General features: G+C 36.9%; 1 protein-coding gene across 1 annotated transcript in view; it reads right to left on the bottom strand.

Moving 5' to 3' along the window:
- naaladl2 (N-acetylated alpha-linked acidic dipeptidase like 2) overlaps positions 1-26,711 on the bottom strand; it is a 188,751-nt gene that overhangs the window by 68,484 nt on the left and 93,556 nt on the right. Inside the window, exons 4-5 of the mRNA XM_018757073.2 lie at positions 10,535-10,808; positions 4,451-4,570 (exon numbers count right to left, since the gene is read on the bottom strand). Of these exons, the coding sequence (XP_018612589.2) occupies positions 4,451-4,570; positions 10,535-10,808 (394 nt within the window). The remainder of the gene's footprint in view (positions 1-4,450; positions 4,571-10,534; positions 10,809-26,711) is intronic.

Here is a 26,711-nt window from a genome sequence, read left to right as displayed (position 1 = left end):
AATTATAATCAACTCCTTTGCAAATGAATAATGTGTATCCGAAGGTGGTCTATGCATGGCACAGGTTCTTTGATGGATTACACAGTATAAATAGCTAGGCCTCATACTTTTTTTGTTTGTGAGTGTTCACCTTTGTCTAAATTAAATCAATACATGTGTTATTGCTGTGTTTTGCACTTCAAGAACTTACCATTTTATCAAACGACCTTTTGTTCTGCACTTCAGTGATATTTACTTGTGTAGCTTTAACAATGGCTAGGAAGGCATCCAAATTCCAGAATTATGATACTTTCCTCCGCAAAACATTTAAAAACAACTTCCATAACAATTGAGCTTCCATTAAAAAAAAAAAAAAAATCCAGAAGAATCTCTCAATTAAAAGCGAATACTATAAATATCATTAAAAAAACTGATACTCTATATCAGCAATCATAATTTACATACAAAATATCAATCACATATTAACTGGTACCCATCTTTTGGTGAGAATTAAAAGTAGCAAAGGTATATTTATTTTAAAGCTAAGAACTGATTCACTCATACTAAGAATATGTTTCTTGTTAGTAAACATAAAGAAGAAAAGTCTGAATTATATTTTCCATAAATATTATCCATTCCTTGAGTTATTTATTGCCTTTTCGGCCACTCAAAATATAAAATCACACCATGTACTTAAAACAAACCATCTTTGTAAAAGAGAACAGATAGTGGTTATTGCTGTCTGCATATTTATATTTATTTATTTTAAAAATCATGTAAAAGTATTCTTTAAAGAATTTTCATTTATAGTTTATACTGTACAGTATGGTGTTGATGACAGAATATCAACATACTATATAGTGTGTCCATACATTTCAGACATTTTAAAGTTTATATGCCTGTCCTTGCAAACATGGCACATAAAATTTCAATTTAAAAAAAAAAAAAAAAAAAAAAAAAGCAGCATTAAGTACTTGAAGCCCTTCTGCCGTTGCTTTAATGTTCCACTGATCAATAAGGTGTATTAAGGAGTTACTTGTATTTCCAGCATATGTGTAAAAGCTCCACATAGCTCTTCAGCAGTAACTGGGATAGTTAGCTGATGTCTCCAATTTTTTTTCTTCTCTGAATCAGTCATTAACAAAAACCCTAATGTCTCCATTGACTTAATGAGTTCAATGGCTTCAGTGTTCATTTGATTTTTGGGACTGCAGTGTAATTTTGGTTAATGGCTGTAAAACGACTGCACATCAGAACTCTATTCCAAAAACAGCATCGTGTCTGGACACCAAAAATTCTGAACAAAGACTACGTGATGCTGGCTTTGAATGAACTCAGGTCCCCAAGGCCCCCAACAGGCTCAGTGGCCTGAGGTGAGCTTTCTAAACCTCTGACTGAGCCCCTGAGCTCAGAACATGGTTAAGATATCAGGTGCTATTTATACTTTAGAGTGGGAGTCCAAAGCCTGGGAAAGGTAACGGGACCCACCCCTCGGCTGCTCACCATACGTAGCCTTATTCAATCTGTCGGGCGTCTGCAGGTTACCTGTCAGATCACTGGCAGTGAGGTCTGAATCCCTCCTTTTTTCAACATTTAACCCCCCAGCACAGGGACATAACCGGTAGCACAGCAGGGGGTGCAGCAGTTAGAGTTGCTACCTAACACTCAAAATACGCAGGTTCCTATCCCCTTCCTGCTCTAGCACCTTGTTCTGTGCTGCACCATGGTCTCTGGAGAAATGACATTCCGTTCCACTGTGTACAAGCTATGAAAAGGAATGACAATAAAAACAACTTGAACTTTAAGCAAGGTGCTGACCTTTAACTGATACAGTAAAAATTACCCAGGCGTATAAGAGGGTAAGTTAATGTAAGTAGCTTAAGAGTGTAAAGTACTTCGGAGAAAAGCGTCAGTTAAAAAATACAAATGGCGTAAATATACAGCAACTGTTCTTCTTCAGGAAGAGTTAGAAGATCAATGTGTGCCGCTAAGAGAATTAACCAATTGGTTCAATGGAATTATTTTGGGAGAAAAATAGGAAAAAAAATATATACACACACACACACACACACACACACACACACACACACACAGTCACTGATATGAGATCACTCAAGCCATTACAAACATCAGTTCTTTTTCTCTACTTCAAATACCATGTTGTGCAAGATGGTGCCATGTTCCTCCATGAGGTTCAGGACTGCAATCAAACAGTGGATTCATGTTGAGTTGATGAGTTGTAGTGTAATGTAGAATCATGTGGGGAAATTGAGTTCAGAAGTGTGAAACCGTAAATGCCAATCCCATATCATAGTAAAATAAAACTCGGCAGAAGGATGCATAACAAAGAGGATTGTTAGCATCCGGTTAATTTAAGATTAGTTAATAATAATTTAAGATCATAGAAAAAAACAAAGTTGTTTATTCAACGGGTAGTTTCTGTAAAAGATTCTGATGAAGTGGTAAAAGGTTTAAAAATACGCTTTTTGTGCTCCTTGAAACCATCTGCTCCACTTGCCCGTCTCTTCATAGCTCGAGCACCTATTTTATCTGAATGTATTTCACTGTCCCTACTGATGGAGACTGGAACTGCAGGTAATTTTTGCTCATCAGCAGAAAAAAAATTGCAAACAGATTGCTGAAGAAAATACAATAAAAATAAACATACTTTAAAATGTTTGTATTGTTGAAAATGCTTAAGTGGGATGCTCGTATCACGAGGTACAACTGTATTCTCACTTGTACCATAAATGGACCTGAGACAAAGTGCTCATAATGTCTTAAGCCCTTCACTTTGTGTAAAGCACTGGTAAGACTTCCATGATTGAGGGTAAACTTTGTGAAGATGGGGAAAAGAGCACAATAAACCTCAGAAATCCTTAATCTGCTAATTTTACATGCTATCTGGGTACTCCACTAAAAACACACAAATTCTTTTATCCGGAACCTTTTCTCACATCGTCATTTCTGTTGATTTCTTTAACCTGGTCAGACTATTTCTACCCTGAGTGATGTATTAATATATGTTCCATACTCTCATTTGCTATATGTAATTTCAGCCCCAAATGATCTATTTTAACACGGCATCACTGAAAACAGTTTACCTGCCAAACACCTGATTGAAATATGACTGCAAATGTACAGTATTCTGGGAATTCCATAACCAGCTAATTTTTGATGAAGCAGCTAATTGAATTGAAATACATTAACAAAAAAATATTAAAAATACTAGGAATTCAATGTATAGTAGCTCTACAGACTTTCATATTGTATATAATTAAACAAAGACTTTATATATAATGCTACAGAGTTTGTCCATCATATTAATAAGTACTGTATGCTGTTCATTTGATTTATTCACATTGAAAGTTTTTAATGGGAGAACACACTATTTCCAGGTGCACACTACTAGGTATTGCTACGCTTTAACTATTTTTTTCTTCAATAATTCAAAGTACCTTTCTTTAAATGAATGAAGCAGAGAACAAGTACAGCGCATGTACAGCATATACTGTATAATTGTGTAAACAGTCTATCACCGTTATTCGATTCTGTGTAACGTTAAGCAAAAAGTCCTGTCTCCTAGCAGGAGGAGCCACTAAAGGACACATAAGGATACATGAGTAGCTTAGCGAGATCCAACAGCACTCAAAGCAAAGCAAATTTGTGTGCTCATACTGGCGCACAAGAATGACCTTTTCAGTAATCCATTATAATTAGCATGATTACATTTCGGCAGCTGGCCTACATTTAGGGCTAATTAAAGCAACAGCGGAGGGAGTTCACATGAACGACTGGTGGGGTTATTTAAAGGTTGACTACAGTTAAAAAAGTTAAAGGTGAAGGATTTGTGCGACAAGGAAGAAAATAATTTCCTTTTTTAAAATGTAATAACATGACGGCACTTGAGATAATAATATAAAAACTAAATAACGTGATGCTTGAATGACTGAAGGAAGTCAATTTTCAAATCACAAGCAAGTTTGAATTCCTAAAAATTTTAGATATGCAAAAGGCATTGTGGGATATTCATAAAAAATTGTGCTGTTTATGTAAGACGTGATTTCCGTTTAATCATATAAACCAGAACACAGCCTTCTGCTGCTTTGTCATTTTTTTCCCCCCTCAGGATACTATTCATTGTATGTTATCAGGACAATGTGGATCATGGACGATCTGTCCAGCATACAGAGGGGACAAAAATAGAACTAGAAAGAAACAGCCAAATCTCTCCTGTTGACAAATTGCTATAATAGAAATTTGGATATCAGAAAAATACTTGTACACACTGCCAGCTGGCTATTAATAGTTTCTCTAAATATTTGGCTTATGTCAGCTTCAATGGTTATATATCCCATTTCTCATCCTTTGACTTTCTTTTGCTGCTAAAAGTATTCTGCTCAGGGCTCAAGAGGATCATCGGAAAAAACTGCTGCAATTCATTGACTTCGACATTCTTGTAATAACTTACCTTATACAGTAAGGGTGCTTGTCCTAGTTTTAAAAGTGCAATTTTGTTAGTGCCATTGGTGGATGCATTGGCTTTACTCAGATCTTGGATGTTTCCATACTGAACGTCGAACATCTCACCCTGACAAAAGACAAAGAAAATGGTCAGGTTAAACACATTGACATTTTAATCATGATAATTCAATGAATATTGACAATGCAGAAAATCATAAATGGTCCATAAATGACTAGAAATGTCATTCATTCATTCACCATTTGTCCAATGTAGGGCCATGGCTATCCCAGAAGCACTGGGCAAGTCGCAATGTACATCCTAATGAAATGCCAGTCCACTGAAGAAATTAACAAGTTATCTAGCTACATTGTCCATCTGCATATTAGAATTGTTATGCAAAGACAGAGCATTGCATTTACATTTATATTTATTAATTTAGCAGGCGCTTTTGTCCGAAGTGACGTACATCTCAACAAGAGTACAATTTTATTACAATTGCATTACATTAAGAATTGCTCTTATAAAAGACAAAATTTTACATACACATGCTGAATATGCAGAACATCATACAAAATTGCACTATGTAATTCAGGAAGGGTAATTACTAGCATTCGCAGCTTGCCTTTGGCCCTAGTGGAACCTGTGTCATCCAGACAGTGCAACTTGACTAATGCATGAGGTGACATCAGTCTAACAAAACTGCATATTGCATCAGGGATATAAAAGTAGGGCCCATGATGTACAAATGGTCCAGATCAAGTGTATCATCACATGTCAGGGCATCTTGGCTTTCAATTGTTACACTTTTTCTTGTGCAAAGTACAGTGGTGAACATTTCAAAATTCTAAACTTTCTCTGTCACCCGGTCATACTAAACACTTTAAAAGCAATTCCTTTTGCCTTCAATGTACCCAATCTCTCAATGACATTTTACATCGTGCTCAGAAAGATGTCATTGTGCCACTGAAGAGCTAAAACAAAAGAGAAGTTTTTTTTTTTTTTTTTTTTTTTTAAGGTCAACGTTAATGTAAAGCAAATCAGCTCCTAGAAGCAGTTGCATTAGGTAATGGCAATTTCTTCAGAAGACCTAGAAGCAAATGAACTGTTATATGTAGATTTCTGTTACACATGACAGAACAGCAGAGTTAAAGTAAACAGCGAGTAGCTAGAGTGTTAATATTTTCATAAATCAATGCAAATCTGATTCAGTCCTAATGAAAATTCAACTGAACTATTCTACTGTAACACAATTAGCAAAGCAAATTTCAGCCATGCATGCCAGCATTATACGAGATGGCCTGAACAAATAATCATGACTTTAAAAAATAAAAAGAAAAATATTCTCTGTACGTAGAGTCACAAAAACAACTAACTGTCCTAAGGATAACAGTATGTAGTGATAATGCTTTGTGGACATAATTGGTTGCAGGGATGACAAAGGGTTGAGAAGTAAAAACACTTATTAGTCACAGTGCAACTCTGTTCATACTGGGTTTCTGGGCTTGTCAGAACCCCTGCTGTCAAAGACAACAGTATTTAATTACTTATTATGGGGGTGAACTCTGCATTTTAAACATGGACTTCAGTCCGTAGGCTTATGGAATATGATTAACATAGGTTTGCAAGGGAACAAAGGGTACATCAACATGCACTGACCATTGAATTATCAGTACCAGTAATTCCTGTGACTTCCTTGAACTCAAGATATCGGAATTTCATTTACTGCAATCAAAACCTTCAAGATTAACTGTATGTCCACATGTCCAGTGATTCATACTTTTTCTTTATATCAGGAAGCAGATTCAGATAGATAGGGTCTTTCACACTGGGAACTGAACAATTGCATGCTTAAAATGACATGTTCCCACTCAATAAACCTTAAAATCACAGTTATACAAACAGTGTTGGTATACTTTTTAGTAGTAATATTGTTCACATTTTGAATTATTTTTATATTGTCACCCTCCTCCAAGTACAATCCCACACATTTTTCAACTGACTCATTTCCTTTACTGCCTGATGTGAGCAATGCCAAGGTAATTTTTCAAGGCCTATGCAATTATATAAAAATCTCAGTAGTGCCCAAATCTAATTTACTGAACACTGCCTGCATGCACACATAGAAAAATGGTGGGTGGCAGAGATATTGTCACGCTGTAAAATAAGGGTCAGATCTACCCCACCCACATCACAATCTTTTGCTCACATGGTTGCAAGTAGGTGCTTCAACAAGGGGAGCGGACCTTGGCTATCACTCCCTTCCCTTTTTGTTTACTGGATCTCCACAGATGGCAAAGCCAAGAGCAGAACGGCTGCTACAGGATCTCTGCTGTACAAAACACAGTAATTTACCACTGCGCTTTGTTAAATACATTCAGTATTATTACACTTCTATATATTCTTCCATGTGTATGCGGAATAAGCTGATAACCCGTTTAAGGCTGTAATCAGTATAATCTGAAGTAGGAAAACTGCAGAAGAGTAAAGACGTGTATTTGGTTTGGTGAATAATATATTAGAAGCACACAATATGGCATAATACTATATTCTGAATTATACATTGAATTTTCCCCTGAGGATAAATAAAGTCTGTCTATGTCTATCATCTGTCTATCATGTTTGTTTCCATTCACCTTGTAAATTCAAGACTTTATGCAATTCTTCTTGTCAGTTCCATTTGGGGGGGCATCAAGAGGATATTGGAAGTGGTCACCTATAATGAGTTTGTACTCCTCTGTATAAAAGATTCCTACAGCAGTGTGTGAAACATGAAGACACAATGTCCCCCGCCAACTAATATTTCTAACCACTCAGCAGGGTTTCTGCAGCAAGCCATCAGACTTGAAACCAAGAGAGAAAATACCCTTATTTCACACAGCTTGTTGTTTTGAAAAAGAAGCTATTATGTGATGTTTATTAAGGAAAAACAATAGCATCAAAAATGAAACTTGCACATAATCATCTTAATAGTAGGTTATCCACACTATATCCCCATGCTCAATCACTTTTACAAAATGTACTGCTGAGGTACTTTTGTAGATTTTATCCCGAGATATTCACTTCATCAAATGAACCCGATAACCCCGAGGCAGTGAGAGTAATTGGAAACTATATTCAATTTAATACTAAAAACTAAAAGTATTTATTTCCCTACTTCAGCTGAAATTGTACAAGACATCATGCATTTATTATTCTGTACACAGCAGTACAAATCAGCAAGTAATGCAACGTTGTGACAGGCTAATCAAACAGAGTAAAATAAGGATCCTATCACCACTGTGTGATTAGGAAGCAATGTCTTAAATACAATTCTGGTAACTATGATATCATTATACCTGAAGACAGGGTTTTAATCTACACCTGTGGAAAAACAGTAACAATAACGGTAGCGGAAACAGAAAACTATCCCCTTAACTGATTGCAGCAGTCTTTATACAAGAACATATCTTACATAGTGGTAAAAACATTTTGATTACAGTTTTCTTCTTGGTTTATTAATGACAAAAGCATCACGGGCATGGTTGTCAAAGGAAAATATTGGCACCTTAAACTATTTATGACACTAATTCCATTACTTCAATTAAACATGGAAATCTAAATGTAAATTTGTTAACATGTCACTATTCGGTATAGCTTATACGTAGATGACTGGAAGCAGTTTGTGGTTGTACCTTCTTTACACCGAAATCCATGCAAAGTTTATTTAAGATATACGAAGAAATTTGCAGATACCAAGCATACCAGTTAAGAACATGGACTTGTAAAACAGGGAAGGCTGCTGGTTTGAACGTCACTTATTGTAGCTGTTACCATACCTTTGAGCAATGTCCTTACCTTGAATTGTGACAGTGAAACACCTAGATGTTTAAATGGGTCAAATACTGTGACCTGCGCTGTATAACAGCATCAGCTGAGCAAGTAATTAAATTTTTCAACTTAAGATTGACGTGTTTCCAAGCAGCAATCTGAGCCACAACCTAGCAGAACTGCACCAGGGGAGAACTGGGAAATAATAAACAAAACATGAAGTAATTTATACCCTATTAAGGCGCTGATTAAATGAAAGGAAAGGAATTAAAAAGGAAGAGATATATTTCTGAGAGAACTTTCTGTTTGTCCGTCTATCTTTAGTCTTGTTAGTTTAACATACAGTTTACGGTTCTGTTTGATAGGAACCAATAAATTTTCAGCTATGTGAGCTATCTTTTTTTGATATTTGGAGTGCGTTATTTCGTCATAAAGGCTAATAAAAGCTGTCCATGCATTGGTACCTCAAGCATGAGCACCCCCTTGGGTAAAAACACTCTGGCATATAACAAGCTGTTAATTAAAGCCTGGCACACATTCTGAAAACCCAGTGTATATTTAACAATGACAGCAGTACATGCAAGTTAACCACTACAGTTCTGAGTGATTATACATGACCTTTTAAAACACAGTTTTGTTAATTTGTTTAAAATATGAATTCGAAGACAACAATGGTTCAGCCACAAATATGGCGAGTGTATAAAGTATTGACGTCCCTCCGATTCTTACTACTCAAGAAAGCCAAGTCGGAGTTTCTCAGAAGTAGTGTGGGCAGAGTGCATGGTTTCTGAGGCAAAAACTGAGTGTTTTGGTCTGATAGCACTATTTTCGGAGAAACAAGAAAATGCTAAGACAACAGAAGCCCCACTCTGAAGCAGGTCGTGGGGTAGTTTTTCCTTTCGAAGATGGTTTGTCTGAATAGAACATGGAAAAAAATAACATCATGCACTCATCTCACACACAGTACAGAAAATGTACTTAACACACAGCTTTTGGTTGGTTAAATTCATTCTCCTATTTTACATTTCCAGCATCCTTGGTTTCTTTGTTTAAGTGCTATGCTATTTCTAAAATGCAGAGAACTAGAGAAAGCAGGCACTGAAACTATGAACTCAACAGCAGATCCTTAAGCAGGATTTGGAACAGTCTGCAAAAGACCTGAAACAGGGATGACAATTAGTCTTTAAACAGGACAATGGGCCCAAATACAAAGCGAACGTGACCCTTGAGTGGCTTAGAGAAAAGAAATTGGATGTCTCTGAATGACCACTTTGAAGTCAACTTAAATCCCATAGAAAATCTATGGCGGGAACTGAAGCCTGCTGCACTCCAACAGTCCTACAATTGTATTAACTCACTTCAGGAATTTCATCACATATGAAAGGAACAATGGGTGAAAGTGAAACCTTCAAGCTATCAATAATTAACACCACATTTTTACAGCAGGATTTTTTTTTTTTTTTTACTACACACACACACAGACGCAAAAGGCAGCCTCATGTGCTATGGCATTGTTTCAGCAGTTACTACCACACTTTTAATAGCTTGCAGAACTTCAATTTAATTATTTTTTAATATAAATATTATAGGGGGGGCGCAGTGGTGCAGTGGGTTTGACCAGGTCCTGCTCTCCGGTGGGTCTGGGATTCGAGTCCCACTTAGGATACCTTGTGACGGACTGACGTCCCATCCTGGGTGTGTCCCCTCCCCCTCCAGCCTTACGCCCTGTGTTGCCAGGTTAGGCTCCGGCTCGCCGCGACCCCACTTGGGATAAGCAGCTTCAGACAATGTGTGTGTGTGTCTATAAATATTACACATACTTTGACAGATTGCAAAGGTCTTTACAGTGTGTTTACATGACCCTATAGTCAATGATGTAAAGGATACTGCACTGCTACAGAAAGAAAAAAAAAAACATTTATATAGATCCCTCAGCTGCTCATCCATCTAGATGACAGCAATGTTTTCTCAAACTAATATTACATATTGTACATGTAGCTTTAATTCAATCTGCAATATTGCAATGTGACAACAGATCAGTGCTGTAACAGTTGAACTCCTCTTGCGTAAACAACTAAAAGATTCAGGGCAGTTTACCTGTTGGGCATATTTGCAATGTTTATTCTTTAGTCAACATAGGACCTCTTAACACGGTGAATTTTGCATCGATTTTTAAAACTGAAGGGCAAAGTTGGTAAACCTGCTTTATGAGCACTGCATTTCACTACAAATCAGAGGACAGTTTCATGATGTTTTAGGAGAAGGAGACTTTTGGTACAATACCTCTAGAGTTCCCGAGGCAGAGTAAGCAGCAAAGGAGAATAGCTGATTGTTGGAGGTAGGCTGAGGACTCCCAGTGTGACAAGGTTGCCGGTTGGGATAGAAACACTGACCGCTGGTCTTGACGGTGATGGTGTTTGGGGAGGAAGATGGCAGGCTGAGGAGAACGCTGTAATTTACCAAGTGCACATCTGTCAGCCCCAGCTCTGTCCACTGCCTGAGGAGATACAGTGCCCTGGATAGCTCCCCATCTTCAGTAGATAAAGAGTTCAAAGCCCTAGGAATGAATGAATGAATGAATAAATAATCAATCTATCAACCAAACAAATGTAACTGAGGCAATGATGTGTTAAATTGATGTGTAAAAAAAAAAAAAAAAAAAAAAACTAAAATATGTAATTACATGTAAGAAGTGATGTGTATTTTTTATTTTGATGCACAAAAACAAATTCACTGTTTACTCTATTTCAGACATAAGGATATGCATAAACATAAATTAAGCACTTGTATGTCTTTTTGTATGTTCATTTTATATTTTAATTTATACTTCTGAGCTTACTGAAAGGTGCATCCCTTCTCAAACAGCTAATGTTATTTTGACATCTGGAAGCTTCTCTAAAATCTAGCCATGAGAATAAACAGACTCCATCTTTCTCATTCTCAAGTTGTCCATCTCTCAGCTGCCAGTTGTTCATTAGGCACAACTTTACCTGCCGTCTCAGATCTGCGGGGGAATTTAAACAGCAGCTTGCTGCATCTCTGCAAGAATGGCACATTCTAATTTGGACCGGCATACAGGTAATCCTACCCCTGCAGTCCATTTAAACAGCCCACAAGTTCCAGGCTAGTTCCACTCCACTGCTTTCGGGCAGCCCAAGAATCTCATTAAAAACAACCGTTTCTTGCACTATAGTAAAGCAAATGCAAGGTTAAAGAAATGTAGCCCTTAAATAGTACTTCAAGTGAGAAGCTCCAGATATCAAAGCAATTCTATTGTAACATTGCATTTAGTACTAAAGTGACAAAAAGTCTATTAAAATATCACAGAAAAAGACATTAATATCACATTAATAACATGCTACAGGAATAATGCATGAGCAATTAAAAACCAACACATGTACTGTATACACACAAACACAGACACACAATATGATAAAAAAAATATTCAAGGAAGTCTCTGACAGAATGAATAATGCACATCAACAAACAAGACTGAAGGCAGCTATACAGCAATACATGTTAGAGAACATTCTTCCTTAAAGTTTAGAGTCTTTAAACAAAACAGACCGTCTAAGTTTGAACAAAGCTAAACGTTTAAAGAACACTACAAGGCATGAAAATTCTTTCTGATCTTAAAAATGTATGGTAAAGAACTCATTCTTGAGATAGGGACACAGTTAAAATATTAAAGACCATGTAAAAAAAAAAAGTGTACATAGTTTTTTCACTTAAACTCAAAGTACGTTCATAGAAGATTGCACTTTGCTGAATACATTTAAAGTTTTTTTTTTTTAATTTATATGAATAATAGCATAGGAAAGAAAAGAATATGAAATAACCTCACAAATTAATGAGATTTATATATATACAGGTATATACACACACACTATATGGGGGGTTAGGTCATCAATGCATTATCTCATATTACAATGTAAGATGAGTATATCATTGATCACAACGTTGATGTTTCACATTAATGGATCTAAATGTTGAGTAAAATACCACAAGTTTGTATTTTCATAATGGCATAGTTAGTAAAGGCATTGAAGACAACACACGGGGTCTTCAGCTGACGAAAACAATTGGTAGCAAATGTCGGTTTGTAAATCCAACCACTATGTCACAATCAATAAAATTTTGATAGACATGTCTTGATATATTGATTTGTTAGATTCTCCAAAAAAACCCTCAGTTACACCTGTAATTAAAAATGCACTATACTACATATGTTTATTTTCCTAGCATCAGTTGCTCTAGACCACATCCTGGAACCTTGTCTCGAGGGCATATCCTGGAAAAATGTAAAGCGCACACACACATACACACACACATTGACTGAAACTGCTTGTCGTGAGCGGGGTCGCGGCGAGCCAGAACCTAACCCGGAAGCACAGGGCGCAAGCTTGGAGGGTGAGGGGTACACATGCGGGATGGGAAATGTAAAGCAGTATACACCAAAATGACTAAAAAGTTTCTTTTTTTTTTTTTTAAAAAAAAAAAAAAAAAAGGTTGCCTGTAAAAGTGCTATTATTCTAAATATTTTAATAATTAACAGAATATTTTATCAGTAACTAATATTTTTAATGCATAGAAAAGAAAACAAAAAAAAAATGGAAAAGATGACTTGACTGTCAGAAGTATTTATCAGCTGACATTACTGATTGAGAAAACTGGTGGTCCTCTGATCCCAAAATAGATTTCCGGCAATTTCCACACTGAACTCTGGAATTTACATCGTCATACATATGTAAAGTGCGTAACTTGTGTCCATATCATCTGCATCCCCAGAACATTCTGCTTGTGTCATGGCATTTTCCAGCTTTCTATCTTTTTTGTTTTGTTTTCTTCTCCCCATACATCCAATATGAAGCCAAAGGACAGGCCCAAAGTACAAAACTGCCATACTCTTATTCCCCATTACAATGTTCTAAATGCTAAATAGTAAAGACCACCAAAGAGATGGATAGCTGGTTTAGTGCATTAGTCAACTTTAATGATAATGTCATGAAGCAAATGTCACAAGCAGGTATAGCACTGAGCCTGGTTCCCTGGCCTGCTGGCCTGCCTGCCTGACTGCTGCTGGCGGCCTTTGTCACAGATAATAGTGGTGACATGGCCCACAGGGCTGCGTGAAAAAACCCACGTCATTATCCACAGAGCGACTTGCAACCAGCAACTCGCCAGGCTCGCTCCCTTGTCACCAGCCAATGGATTTTTGCTCTTGACAGCTTGGCAATAAGACAGATGCTTCCTGAGAGCCAAGAGAGCAAGCAGATTCCCCTCACACAAGCACCATAGCTGATATGCCTGGCTCAAAATGAAAGAGGTCTTAGGTCACAAAAATGATATAAAAACAGACTGGCATGTGGTACAGAAACACAGATTTCAGATAATTTCTATTCTTTGCTTGAAAAGATCAGTGCTCAAGCTCATATTACCAAAAAAAAAAAAATCTGCAAACACCCACAGACCCTGCTTCCCCCGCCTTTTTTTTTTTTTTTTTTTTTTTAACCCAGAGGATTCAAAGTTTTCCTTAAACATTTTCACTTCTTGCTTTGTCATCTGTTGTTGAGAAGTAATGATTGACAGTTGAGGACTGCGCACTTGAGCTGGTCACCGGAGCAGAAAGGAAAAAGCCCGACGCACCGCCAGCGGCTTTCAAGGTGGCTACTAAACTTTAAAGAAGGGATGATACCGTGGACAGTAATGGCATCAGCAGTGACACATTCTGTCAATGAAAGGTCTTGTTCTGTACCCACTATTCCCCAAGGGGCCCTTCTGCTGAAAAGCTAACAAAAGAAAACGATTGGAGATGGCTCACGATTCTTCCACTGAAATAAAAGTGGATGATCGCCTGTCCTTCAAGATTATGAAGAATTCATTGAATGGGGCTGCTAAAATGTAAACCATTTAACCAACTACAACAATAAGGTAGACACAGATCTCACAAATCCATATAAATCTTACTTTTATAAGTTTTAAGATTTAAAACTTGGACCTGTTAACTAAAATGGAAAAAAGGTCAATCTTGTACTGATGTACCTAACACTAAACGTCTCTCATTTTTATGCATGGAAATAAAAACCATCATTGTTCCCATGTAAACTGCAAAAAATGTCTCTTTCAATGTGTAAAATTAAGGGGTCTAGGATTTCACTGACAACATAATTTGGGTGTGGGGGTTGTCTTTTGTGAGCAATGTTCTTAGCTGAAAAAGCAGAACAGAGAAGGTGGCACACGAGCGGCTGTTAAACACAAACACAGCACCGCGACAGAGATGGAAATATATGATATGTGAGGCGGCTGAGGGATGAACTAAACATTTTATGAAAACACTATTTTAATTAACTGATTCACATCTGCCTACAGAGAGCTCTATGGTGCCATTCTCTGACTGCTTCAGGATTTACAGACCTTCCTGACATTCCTCCAGAATCACTTGCTCAAAGTCAATACCCACTTGAACAGTCATAAGACCCTGTGATGTTCACATTACATTTTACAATAGAGTAATGGAGACATTAGGAAGGCTCTATATTATAATTTTAGAATGTATGAGCATCTCAAGCTTATAAGATGTATGAATCCTTAGGTTTAAGTGTAAAAAACTATTTATTTATTAAATTACTAAAAACACTAGATAACATCATAAGTGATCATTTATTGATGAGACTGAAAGACATTCTGAATAATGTGGAACACTGCCAAGCCTTTCTTTTTGAGTAAGCACTACAATTTGAACAAAGTTCATTCAGGGATTCCTATAAATATTTTAGAAAGCACTTAACTTTCTACCTTGCAGTGCATTTATACTTTTAACATGGGTAAGTAAAAGAAAAGTGGGAAATGTTTTTTGATTTGCAATTCAGAAAGTCCAGGAAAACACTTCTGAAATTTGTCAAGTTCCAAAGAACTTGCGATGGTCTAAAAATTCAGACAACTGGGTATTTTAGTAGCTAGCAAAAAATTCTTCACAGCATGGCAATACATGGTTTTTTCCTCAACGTTGGGCTGTACATGTTAAATCATACCTTATCTGACAGTATGTGTAAATGCATGCATATAAAGTAATAAGTAAATAACAGGAAATTGATCTTCCACTGCAAAAAGTTATGGACATGTGTTTTGATCTTTCTTTTTTTAAATAGAGCTATTGCTTGTAGAATAAAAACCTAAAATGCCAACCAGCATCTGGAATGTAAGAACTGACACAGATAACAAGGTACCTGTAGTCAGACTGTAAATGTCACACAATTCATCTCAAGTAAATCACCATCTCCGATCATAGAGTAACAATACAAGACTTTGAAAGTACCCTTATTTAATTCTACATCTATCAGCTATTTAATTACTGCGTGATCTGAATGTGAATTAGCATTTACATGAGTTTCAAATCAATGATTTTCTAGAATTATTTAGGGTTGCAATAATGGAGAATCAATCTAAGCAAACACACACACACACACACACACACACACACACACACACATTTTCAGAACCGCTCGTCCCATACGGGGTCACGGGGAACCGGAGCCTACCCGGTAACACAGGGCGTAAGGCCGGAGGGGGAGGGGACACACCCAGGACGGGACGCCAGTCCGTCGCAAGGTACCCCAAGCGGGACTCGAACCCCAGACCCACCGGACAGCAGGACTGCGGCCCAACCCACTGCGCCACCGCACCCCCAGCAAACACACAATAAAAGTCAATCTGCCTGAGCTGGGAAGAGATGAACTGGAGAGAATCAAATTGGCTGAGAGAAACGCACACAATAGTGTACATATCAGAAAGACAAAGCTCCGACTGGATGCGAAACCTTGGAACATCACGAACTGCCACTGCTAAACTTACTGTCCCCCAATGAAGACAAATATTGCATTATCTGGTAGTGGTGGTGGGAGATCTGCAGTGCAACAAGTAAAGTACCCATATGTGAATGTTAAACTCTACTGGGATGTATTCCTTTGACATAACCATTCTGTTAAAAAGATGTACTTGTATTTTTCCATGAGGACTAAGTTAATTCATTCAATATATATCAGCAAATCTAAACATATTACCTGACAGAGCCATAAAGCACACTGTCACAAGTTTTAACTTTCCGGAAAGTACCATTGAGATAAGATTCCATAAAGTCTCACTTTAAATAGAGAAACATAATCCTCAGTCCTGTTATTTCAGAAAAGAAATTGTGCCTCCTACACAACCAGTTATTTATCAGAGTTTCTATTCATCTCAAGTATCTTGGTGAGACAGGGCAGCAGAGGAATAGCAAGAGATAACTGAAAAGATAAAAACACATCGATGTCTCAGAGCTAGTGATAAACTGAAGGAAACAATCTCAGACACACACATACACACACAAATGACTCACAAGTCTGATTCTCAAACAAGAAAAAAAACCCTGGCAGAATATATTTTACTCTTGCTTGTGATCTTGCTCTAAGGTAGCAATCAAACAGTTTCGATCATCACCAGATGCCATCAGCCGTAGAAAAAGATGCAAGCAACTAGACACCTTGACTTAGTAGTCATAAGCAGGCCATGAGGTCGCTCCTACTGGTCCGGTTGCAAGAGCTAGGAAATGTTATTTATTCTGCATTTACTTTATTTACTCTGCATCGCTCTTTCTGTTGATGTAATGCACTCATATTTTTCTGCGAGATGTATGACACATTGAAGAAACATATCTGTTAAATGAATAAATGTTATGTAAATGTTAACCCTCACTTTATCCCCAGCATGTTTTCCAAACCTCACTTGTAGGTTGAGCCACTTGGTTACCAAAAGTTAACTTTAGCTTGATGACCCATCCCTTAATGTTAGCATGAAGCTTGCAGAAGAGACATCAAGCTAGCCCTGGGTATGACCTACCAGGCAGTCAAAGGATCTGAGGCTCGAGTCCTACAAGACCACTCAAGAAAGGTCCAAAAACAAAAGCCTGTGCGTTTCTGATTTTGGCTTGACCGAATGAACTCCTCTCCTTCAGAGCTGCTGTGGGCCTAAAAGAGCATATGTTTTGCATCCACTTCTTTCCCATCTCCTAACCGTTTCATAAACTTCCATCATGCCATCTGTCACAATTACAGCGACTTACGTAATGTGTGCCAGCGAAAAACAGTAGTACTGGACAATCTGACTGTGCTTCAACAATTACATCTGCATCCAAAACACTTCATGCAGTTTTGTTTACTCTGAGCTGTATGCTGTCCTAGAGAAAACAGTCTGATAATTGAATAAATGTAAATGCAAATTATCAAACAAAGATGACCTATGACCTGCACTAGCATTCCAAGCACATTGTAGAACTGTATAAAAACATGCATTCAGCACAATGTTCTTATCAGAAGAACAAAGGTAAAGTGACTGACAGGACTGTCTGCTCTTTAGTTCCTAGTCTCGTGTGTCTATTTAGAGCACTACTCTAGGCAACTGTTTGTCAACTGTTACTGCAATAAGCGCAAATCCACTTTGTAACAGACAAGCCACTGAGTTACTTATGTACGTCAGTCAGCTTTACAGCAACGCAATTTCACTGCATCTCAGCTCTACAGCAAAACTGCTTCGGAAATAAAATCGACTCAATGCCATTTTTCTCTTTCACAATTTCAGAATGTGCTCAGTTTGCATGTATTGCTTTCAAGAGATCATGCATTCACTGTCAAAGTGTGAACTGAGTATCACTCTTTTTGAACGTGAATATAAATCCCAAAGAGCCAATTAAATCTGGAAATCAGCAGATTAACTCTTACTTGGCAGGAAGTAATCTCTGTGGGAAATAGAGGTGAGGAAGCTCTATTTCTCCAAAAACCAATTATAGGTTAAGAGCATACTCAAATAGCAAGGGTATTAGAATAAAACAACAGAGGTCATAACCACAAGCAAGAACATTAAGTACAATCAATAAATTGAAGCCTCACTATACAAAAATGACAAGGAAGCTCATCACACACTGCATATATTCCTAACGCTTTAAGAAACCATCAAATTATTTACTGTTTTGTTCAATGGGGAATAGCAAACATATCAGGAAACGTCTAATTTAAACTGCAGATGCTCACTTTATACACACACGTTTCAATTTTTAAAGCAAGAGTACGTGTAGATTCAGCATGCCAGGAATCCAAAGTCTGTATACCAGACATCACCGCATGAGTGTCCCTCTTGACGGGAGTTCGGGAAATTCTATGGTATTTCTCGGTTTATGAAAGCCTGCACATATGGTACCAGTCAAAAGTCTGAGTACACCTGGGCATGAACTAGACAGAATGGTGAAAGCAAAGCAACCCCCAAGTGCCCTGCACCCTTAGGAACTTGTACAACCTTCCTATCTTGACAGTACTACTTAAACAAAAAGGGGCATATGGATCTTTACAAAAAGGAAAAACAAAGGGCAGAAAGAATGAACAACTAGGAGGTGAAGCTCAGTATTACTAGAATATTAATAAGAAAAACATTAATACATGTAATTGATTTTTTTTTCTTTAAAAAAAAAAAAGAGTGGATAGACACACAAAACTCCTTAATTTTTTTTTTTTTTTTTTTTTTATTTTCTCTAAAAATTTGCAGGTGCTACGGTGGCCTTGCACCATATTTTAGGAAAGAAGCACTCTGACAGATAACTGCGAAGAAGAAAGACTCTGGAATTCGCCCCAGGGACCCTACAGTAAATACACAGTCCCACATAAGCTGTGCATCTGGAACACTGGCAGCAATTCCTCTTCTATATAACTTGTAGCAGCATTAAAAGGTCAGCAGAATCCAGCTACATTTCAGGTACAAAACTCTATCCTTCATACCACTGCATGAATGGTTATTCAGATAAGGCATTATCTGCATCTGTACTTGGCAGTGGCTGTCTTCATATTTGGGTCACAATTCAGTGGTCCGTTCCAGAAGAACTACAAAAATCATGAAGTTACATGATTAATGATGTGGATTAATCTGTAGATGATAGATGTTACAGCTCTTGAAAATCAGAGCACAAAACATTGTCAGCATGGGAAGATGAAATGCTTTTCCTGGAAATGATTAATATTATCAATCCATGATGCCAATCAAACATAGAAGTATATAACCAGGATCTGTTAAAATATCTGAACATTTTAGAACTATTTTAGGGTTATTAATCTTCACAACCAAAGATGATACAGGTGGAACAAAACTGGAATAACATGGTCATGAATGCTGTTTTGTTGTATTCATTTGGAGAACTGTACTGATTCTAACAATTACGTACTTCATGCATACTTGAGGAGTTCCTATTAACATAAGGTTGTTGTAAGGAGAGGAACAGATGGTGTTAGTAAGATGCATACAGATACCTATCAGCTTTTGGAGAGAAGAAAAGCAAGAGGGAAGTATAATGTAATTTAAATCTGAATTCGGTACCTAAACAATGTATCTATGTGTATGTAAGTCAATATGTAACAAAGTGCTGAATGAATTCAAGGGGAAGAAGCAGGAAAAATTCTCCAGAATTGGGGAAGATAGAAGAAATAGCAATGTAAATTTTTCCATATCTTTATAAGTGTAGCTAATAAAATCTAAAACAAAAGCATGCATGAGTATTGAAGGGGGAAAAATTTAAATTCAAAATTTCACTTTCTTATAAAAACTACAAAACTATACGTTAAGATTCTGTAAAATTTCTCTACTCCTGCTTAGACTGTAGTGCGGATATGGGTTAAAAATGATATCACTGAACCCAAAATTCCACAGGTATTTGTGTTCATTTAGTGCAGAAGTTTTGAAGGAAGATTCAGATCGCATCACACAGAACTCGTACATATCCAGGTAGCTTTCTACCACCGTAATCAGAAAGAAGAATTACATAGCATTGCAACTTTATCACTACCAATTTTACAAATTTTACAAACAGAGCTGGAACAAATATGTTTAACAAATACCTTTGGGTGACATGGACTGGTACATCACCATGATGCCATCTATTACCAAGGAAGATTGTGCAGTACAACATGTAAGAGATGTACAGGATATATATAGTAACAGTTACAGTAAAATGCATGATTTCTCAATGAAGGGGTTTCAGCTGTCCTATCTCCAACTGTTAAGTTTGACTTTATAATAGTCTATAAACATTTGTGCTTAACAGTGTGTGAAGTAACACGAAGATTAAGACAGACCCATGGTAAAACATAATAAATCAGTGTCATCCAGACAGGGTGAATCTCCTGGTACCTTCAGATGGCAGAGATAAAGCTGCTTTCGTGAAAGACACATGGCAGTACTATGCTGGAAGGCTCAGTCAATAACACACTGAAAATTACCTCAAAAAGCATGCAGTGTTACATGGCTGCAGTCAGTACTTAATTTGAGCTCAGTCTTGTCTGAATGCATTTTGGGAATTATTCCAAGACGCGGCAGTGCTCCTTAAAATAGTATGTGTATCTGAGAGGCCTGCTGTGCCACGGGTTTCTGAGGAATCTCAGTGTATATCTCAGCTTGAGGTTACTGTGGCAGTGTGACAGCTTCACGATGGCATCACAGAGGGACCAGACAGACAGACAGACACATTATTGATCTCCGGGGAGAAATTCAGTAGCACACTGAATGAGATTGTTGAGATTGTTCTGGAGATCCTGAAAGCTCTACATATTGTTAAGGTGTTCTGGTCAATAAACCTCTTCAGCTTTTCATGGAAGGCTGCAACGGTACCTCTGAACCAGCAGACTAAAGCAGTCGCCAGCAAAAAGGGGGAATGGAGAGTGTGTTTAATTCCTGAGGGATCACATTCTTCAGCCTTGCCTTGAAAAGGAAGCTCTGACGGTCAACCCCAAGTCTATTACAAACTATAAACCTCATAAAATCATGCTTATAACAACATATTTACATCAGGATGTATAAAATCTACGTATCTAGTATTCTATAACATTTCATAATACATTCAATTTTTATTTTTATTTATAATTTTTTTTCTTTCAAATATTTTAGCACCACCATTCAATTTTAAGAATTGAATGTGCTTTGTTAACCCCAATTATTTAGGACAGAAGAGAGAAAAAGATTTTAAAGAAAATTAAATGACAAATATTCTACCATGAGACATTCAAGACAGTGCCATCTGGTGGAGCTGTTCAATTTTTAGCTATAAATATGTATTTTTGGCATATGCAGAAGTACAGAGCATATTCACATTGAGGAAGAGAAAAAAACTACATGTCTCAACAGTTTAACAGCAGCGGTCACTTCTGAAATATCAGACTTAGAAGTGAAGCTGCCAATCGATTCTACCACTTCCTTGCAAAAAAAAAAAAAAAAAAAAAAATCAGGCCATGGAGAGAGAGATATATATATATATATGGAACTTCAGCAGTCATGTTATACTCTACACTTACTAAAAAGACTTAAGTTTAGAAAAGATGTGCTTTAGCATTTAGGAAGATACAAAGCATCTTTAATACAACATATGCAGCATTCCCCCACCCCAAAAAAAAAACAAAGCATAGTAAAATAATTTTGTACAGAAGAGCTAAGGAAACAACAGCCATATATTTTAACTCAAAACCTGGTTCTATACATTTATGTAACATTTCCATTTATTAATTTAGCAGACGCTTTCCGCCAAAGCGACATACATCTCAGAGAATACTAAAAGTTATTTCAACAACAGAAACATAACTGTGGCGACTGTTATTATTACTACTACTACTGGAACAATTCAGGGTGCTACTGAGGAGGTGATCTTAGGACAAAAAATTATCCACCATCATGTTAAAAGTGGTAAAATTTCTGTGTTTTGCAACACGCAGGTACGCAGAAAGTTAAAACATGTGCGTGCGTAATAAAAAACATGCATGGGTTTCCGCCATGTGCTCAGTATATTGGTTACCGACATGTTGAGTTGCGTAACTTGGTAATCAAATTTGCCACCGGGAGACAGAGGCCATCATCGCAACACACAATTACTGTAATTAAGCTGTCTCCTTTTCTACTGCACTCTGTCAGCTAAGAGCCTTTTTGAATGCTAAATATATTAAAGTGTGTATGCTGGGAGTGAACTAGTATGGATTGGCATGGTGATGCTCTATTTCTGTGTATTTCATCTGATACAGATAGGATATTTTTAGAGGTCTTCAAAAAAACAAAATGAAAAACATGCATATCAGGGGACATCAGAACCCATAAGCAAGACCTCATTTTGAGGCTCTTTTTTGCAGTATTGTCAAAGTACATCCCGAAACAACATGCTAAGGAACTGACATTAGCGATAGTCATTCTAGAATGATACATCAAGGTGTTTGTTTCCACAGTGAGACCTAAGTCAATTTCTCTGACTTACTGAGCCCTGTATATGGCTGGGTGTTAGTACTAACATTGATTTATATTACAAAGCATCATGTCCGGGGAAAAATGGCACTTGGTACAAAACACCTGAGCAAGGAACTAACCTTGCATGGCTCCAGTATAAAATACTGTGCAGTATAAATGTGTAAATGTAAGTAGTGTAGGGTACAGTTGCAAGATATCTGGAAAAAAGTATAATATTGTAGAAATATTCTTTGAATGATCATGAAATATTTACTATAAATTTTAATTGTAAAAAAAAAAAAAAAAAATCAGAATTCCGTTACATATATTTATATTATATATACACCTTAACATATTTTGTGTGAATTTAACTAATTACAGTTATGTATCACATATTAATCTTCAAATAAATAATGTTTTCAACTAATAAAGGAAAATTCAGGTGGGAAAAACTGAATACACTATTCGGGAGATGTGAGATTTTTTTTTTTAAAAAAAAAGGAAAAAAAAAAAAACACTGCTGAACAATTTTTACTGATACACTTATCCGTAGACGTGTTATGGCTAGTCAAAGTATTAACAACTATATTCAATGTCGGCAAAACTCCAATAAGGAGAACCTTTTAGCGAAACACTAAAGATGCTCTTGGTTCGGAAAACATCATGCAGTCCTCTCTGGAAGGTTGCATGAAGGTCACCCACCTCACCTTTCAAAAAGCAAAATCTTCCAGCCGAATACAGTCAATGCCTGCAATGAAATAAGACCAGCTACATAATCAAAGAGCCCTGGCAGCACAGGTTGCAATACCTTGGAGGGGGGAAAAAGGCAAAACAAAATGGTAAGAAAGACAGTGCCGAAGCAGCTCAGGGGAGCAGGAGATGAAGGCCACTACCTATAGTGCACCGCATCAGAATCAAAATGCAAGATTGCCATGGGACAAAACTAGAAAGACATATCTAAAGGCTGTCTAATGTGATGAAACATAGCGATGGCCGTGTGCTCCACAAAAAAACGGAGAGGATTAAGATAAAATGAAATTTAACATCAAAGCGACTCAGTTCTTTAGTCATATTTTTTCCCCTTTGGAGCAGTTTGATAATTTTAATAAGACTCAACTTGAACTTCCAAACTCCCTAAATGGGAAATGGGCTCATCCTATATTAGCAACTTCTGACCTTAGAGTCCAGCTGGGCTACAATCTCACCGAGTTCCACCACGGGACCAGAATATAGCTGATGACCCATGGACGGTTAAGTAATCTCTAGGCGACCCAAACTGGCAGCAGGCCGTGGTACCCTGAGCAATTAGGCTTTTGCGTTCTCCAGCTATCCCAAAACACCTGGGAACCATGGTACCAATGACAGAAATCAATCCTTTAATGTCCAGATGCCACCATGAGAAAGCTGTTTATTGTGAAGTGAATGCAACACATTGCTTGGGTTATTTAAATATCTTCACGGCCATCGTTCCTAATCAGAAGTCCAAGTCATTCTTTGGAACATGAAAGCTATGACCTTTAGCCTGTTGAAATTTACATGAACAGTTGGTGACATAAGTAATTTAAACATGAGAATAAAAGAAACAGTAAAATCATTTGATTTAAAAATGGAAACAAAAAAAAAAAAAAAAAAACTTTAAAATCCATTTAGAATTGATTTTAAACCATCCCTTTAAGACAATGTTAGTAAGTACTAAACTAAGCACCAAGATCAGTCTCCCTGTGTGTGAGGAGACAGAAGTCTCAAACAAACAAAGAAAAGATGGCAGAAGGTTTTGGAAGGAACTCTGGACTAAATCTTAAACGCATAAATATTATTTCATAACGAATTTAAGTGAAAGCTTGGTACACAGAATAAAATCATATTACGACTGGTTACAGAATTAGTTCTTAAGAGGTGTGCATTCATTGTTATGCAGTATTTGACACCTTTATCCAGGGCCAGCCATGGTGTTAAATGTACTCTTCCCCATGTGTACAGCAGGGTAATTTTTATGTCATCAGTTCAAGGTAAGTAAATAGGTAAGGGTACAACAGGAGGAGATGTGATTTGAACCTTGATGATTCCTTGAAGTACAACGTAGATATTCTCTCCACTATAGCACCTGCTGTATGACAGTATCCAGTAAGGGAGTTATTTTATTCCCACAGGAGTGTCTGTCAAGGTAACAAGACAGAATTAATACTTCAATTGTGCAAATGTTTTTCTGTGACTTTTATTCATTGTACAGTACCAGTATGTGAAAAATGTCACATATAATTAAAATATGTGCCATATATAATTACATGGAATGTGATATTTCAGTACAAATTGACAGATACTTTTATTTGCACACTTTGGATTGTGAGGAAGGTTGCATTTCATTAGAATGAACTGCAAATCTCTGACAATTGTGAGAATGGCATTATCTGCCACACTTGAAAAGAGTGCACAGCAGCGGGGATTTGAAAAGCATGTGTGACTAAAATGCGTTTCCAGGAAGCAGCCTGCATTGGACAGCGTCCAAAGGTGTTTCAAAGAAAGAACCACGGGCATCTGTAAATCACCCACACTTTTTGGCAGGAAAAAGATATGGGATTTCGTAGCATTAGTGAAAGGCCTCTAAGAGTTGTATCTAAGTGGTTTAAATTACATTAACCACTGACTAACCCAGCTGCATTGATATACTTGTGACACAACTGGTTAAATGTATTTATATGCAGATTCAATTATAAAAAATATGAATAATACTGTACTTCTTTCCAGTAAGCTAATCCAAAAAAAAATCCATCTAAAGCCAGAGTGGAATGAAATTATGCATGTTACTATCAGTTCTGTCAAGTGTGACACGGTGGTTTCTCTCATTGGCTCACAATATATTTAGTTAACATTTAATGAGTTAGTTTCCATATTTAAATTATGGAAGCTCAAAATTTTGCAGGACCAATTCTGACTCATAATATTGTTCCAACAAGGAATTTGTCACAGATGCTAAATGAAATTCACCAAGCAAAATAACAAAACATCCTTTAAACCTAAGGCTTATTTTCTTTCTACATAAGGATTCCTTCACCAGCTCTACATATCATGAACCGTTCTGCAAATACCACCCAAATGAGACGGTACAAATTATCTCTATTTCCTATAATACACAGTTGTATACTAATCCTCAAATCACCCATTTAAACTATTAATTACATTCGTATTATAGTTAGGTGCAAAGATACTGTTACATTAATTATTTACATTAATTAATGTTAAAGGCAAACACTAAATAAAAGGGCCGTATGATGTTACTTTCAAGTTCTTAATCAGAAGTTCAGGCTTTTTCATAAGCTCAAAAATTATCTGGTGTAAACATGCCAGTAGACTGAATGCCCTGATGCAACTTTGAATTTAGATTGCAAACTGAAAACTTATTTCAAACATAGGCAGATACAGCAAAAATACATGAAAATAATCCAGAGATCTATATGTACAGTACGTGCATATCTCTCATTATTAGGGCAGCAGAGATCACAATGGATAACAGCATAAGAGACCTACAGTACATGTGCAAATGGGTAAACAATTTGCTATTCTTTATAAATTTTAATCAGCCAAACATAATGCACCAGGAATTTGCCTCTGGAACACCCTCAAAAGTGCCTTGAACAGTGAACAGCGCCTTAGTGAACTTTTTCAAAACTTCTGCATGAAAAAAGTTATGCATTTCATTACAAACATGCAAAAAAAAAAAACAACCCATACTGTGCTTGCAACAGCTGAGAAAATAGTAAATTTTAAAGTGTTAAATAAATGATGCAACGCCACTGTAATACCACAGCGACAGTCCACTGAGTGCCCTTTAAACAGATTAAATTCTTTAATACAATCAAGTAGTGAATTTCTTTACTAATACTACAGCTGGAAGAAAATGCTAGCGTAGGGGGAAAATGATGCAATTTTGATTTTAAATCATCATTCGATCACTGTCTTTGTAAAAGAGTTTTAAAAAAAAAAAAAATAGGCAGAGACTTTTGGACAACTTAATACATTGACTATTACCATTACACACTGCTGAGCCTGTGGGCAACCCTGAAGGCAAATGACAAATACTTTGTTTAAAGCGATCAACAGACCTCAAATACGGTAGTGAATCACCTTATCATCTAAACTACAGTCTATCAGACTATTTTGTATAAAACAGGAGAGGTGGAAGCCAACATTT

This window comes from Scleropages formosus, chromosome 8 (assembly GCF_900964775.1).
Source record: "Scleropages formosus chromosome 8, fSclFor1.1, whole genome shotgun sequence".
Taxonomy (NCBI): Eukaryota; Metazoa; Chordata; class Actinopteri; order Osteoglossiformes; family Osteoglossidae; genus Scleropages; species Scleropages formosus.
Note: the sequence above shows the minus strand (reverse complement) of the source record. Positions and strands in the feature narration are given on the sequence as shown.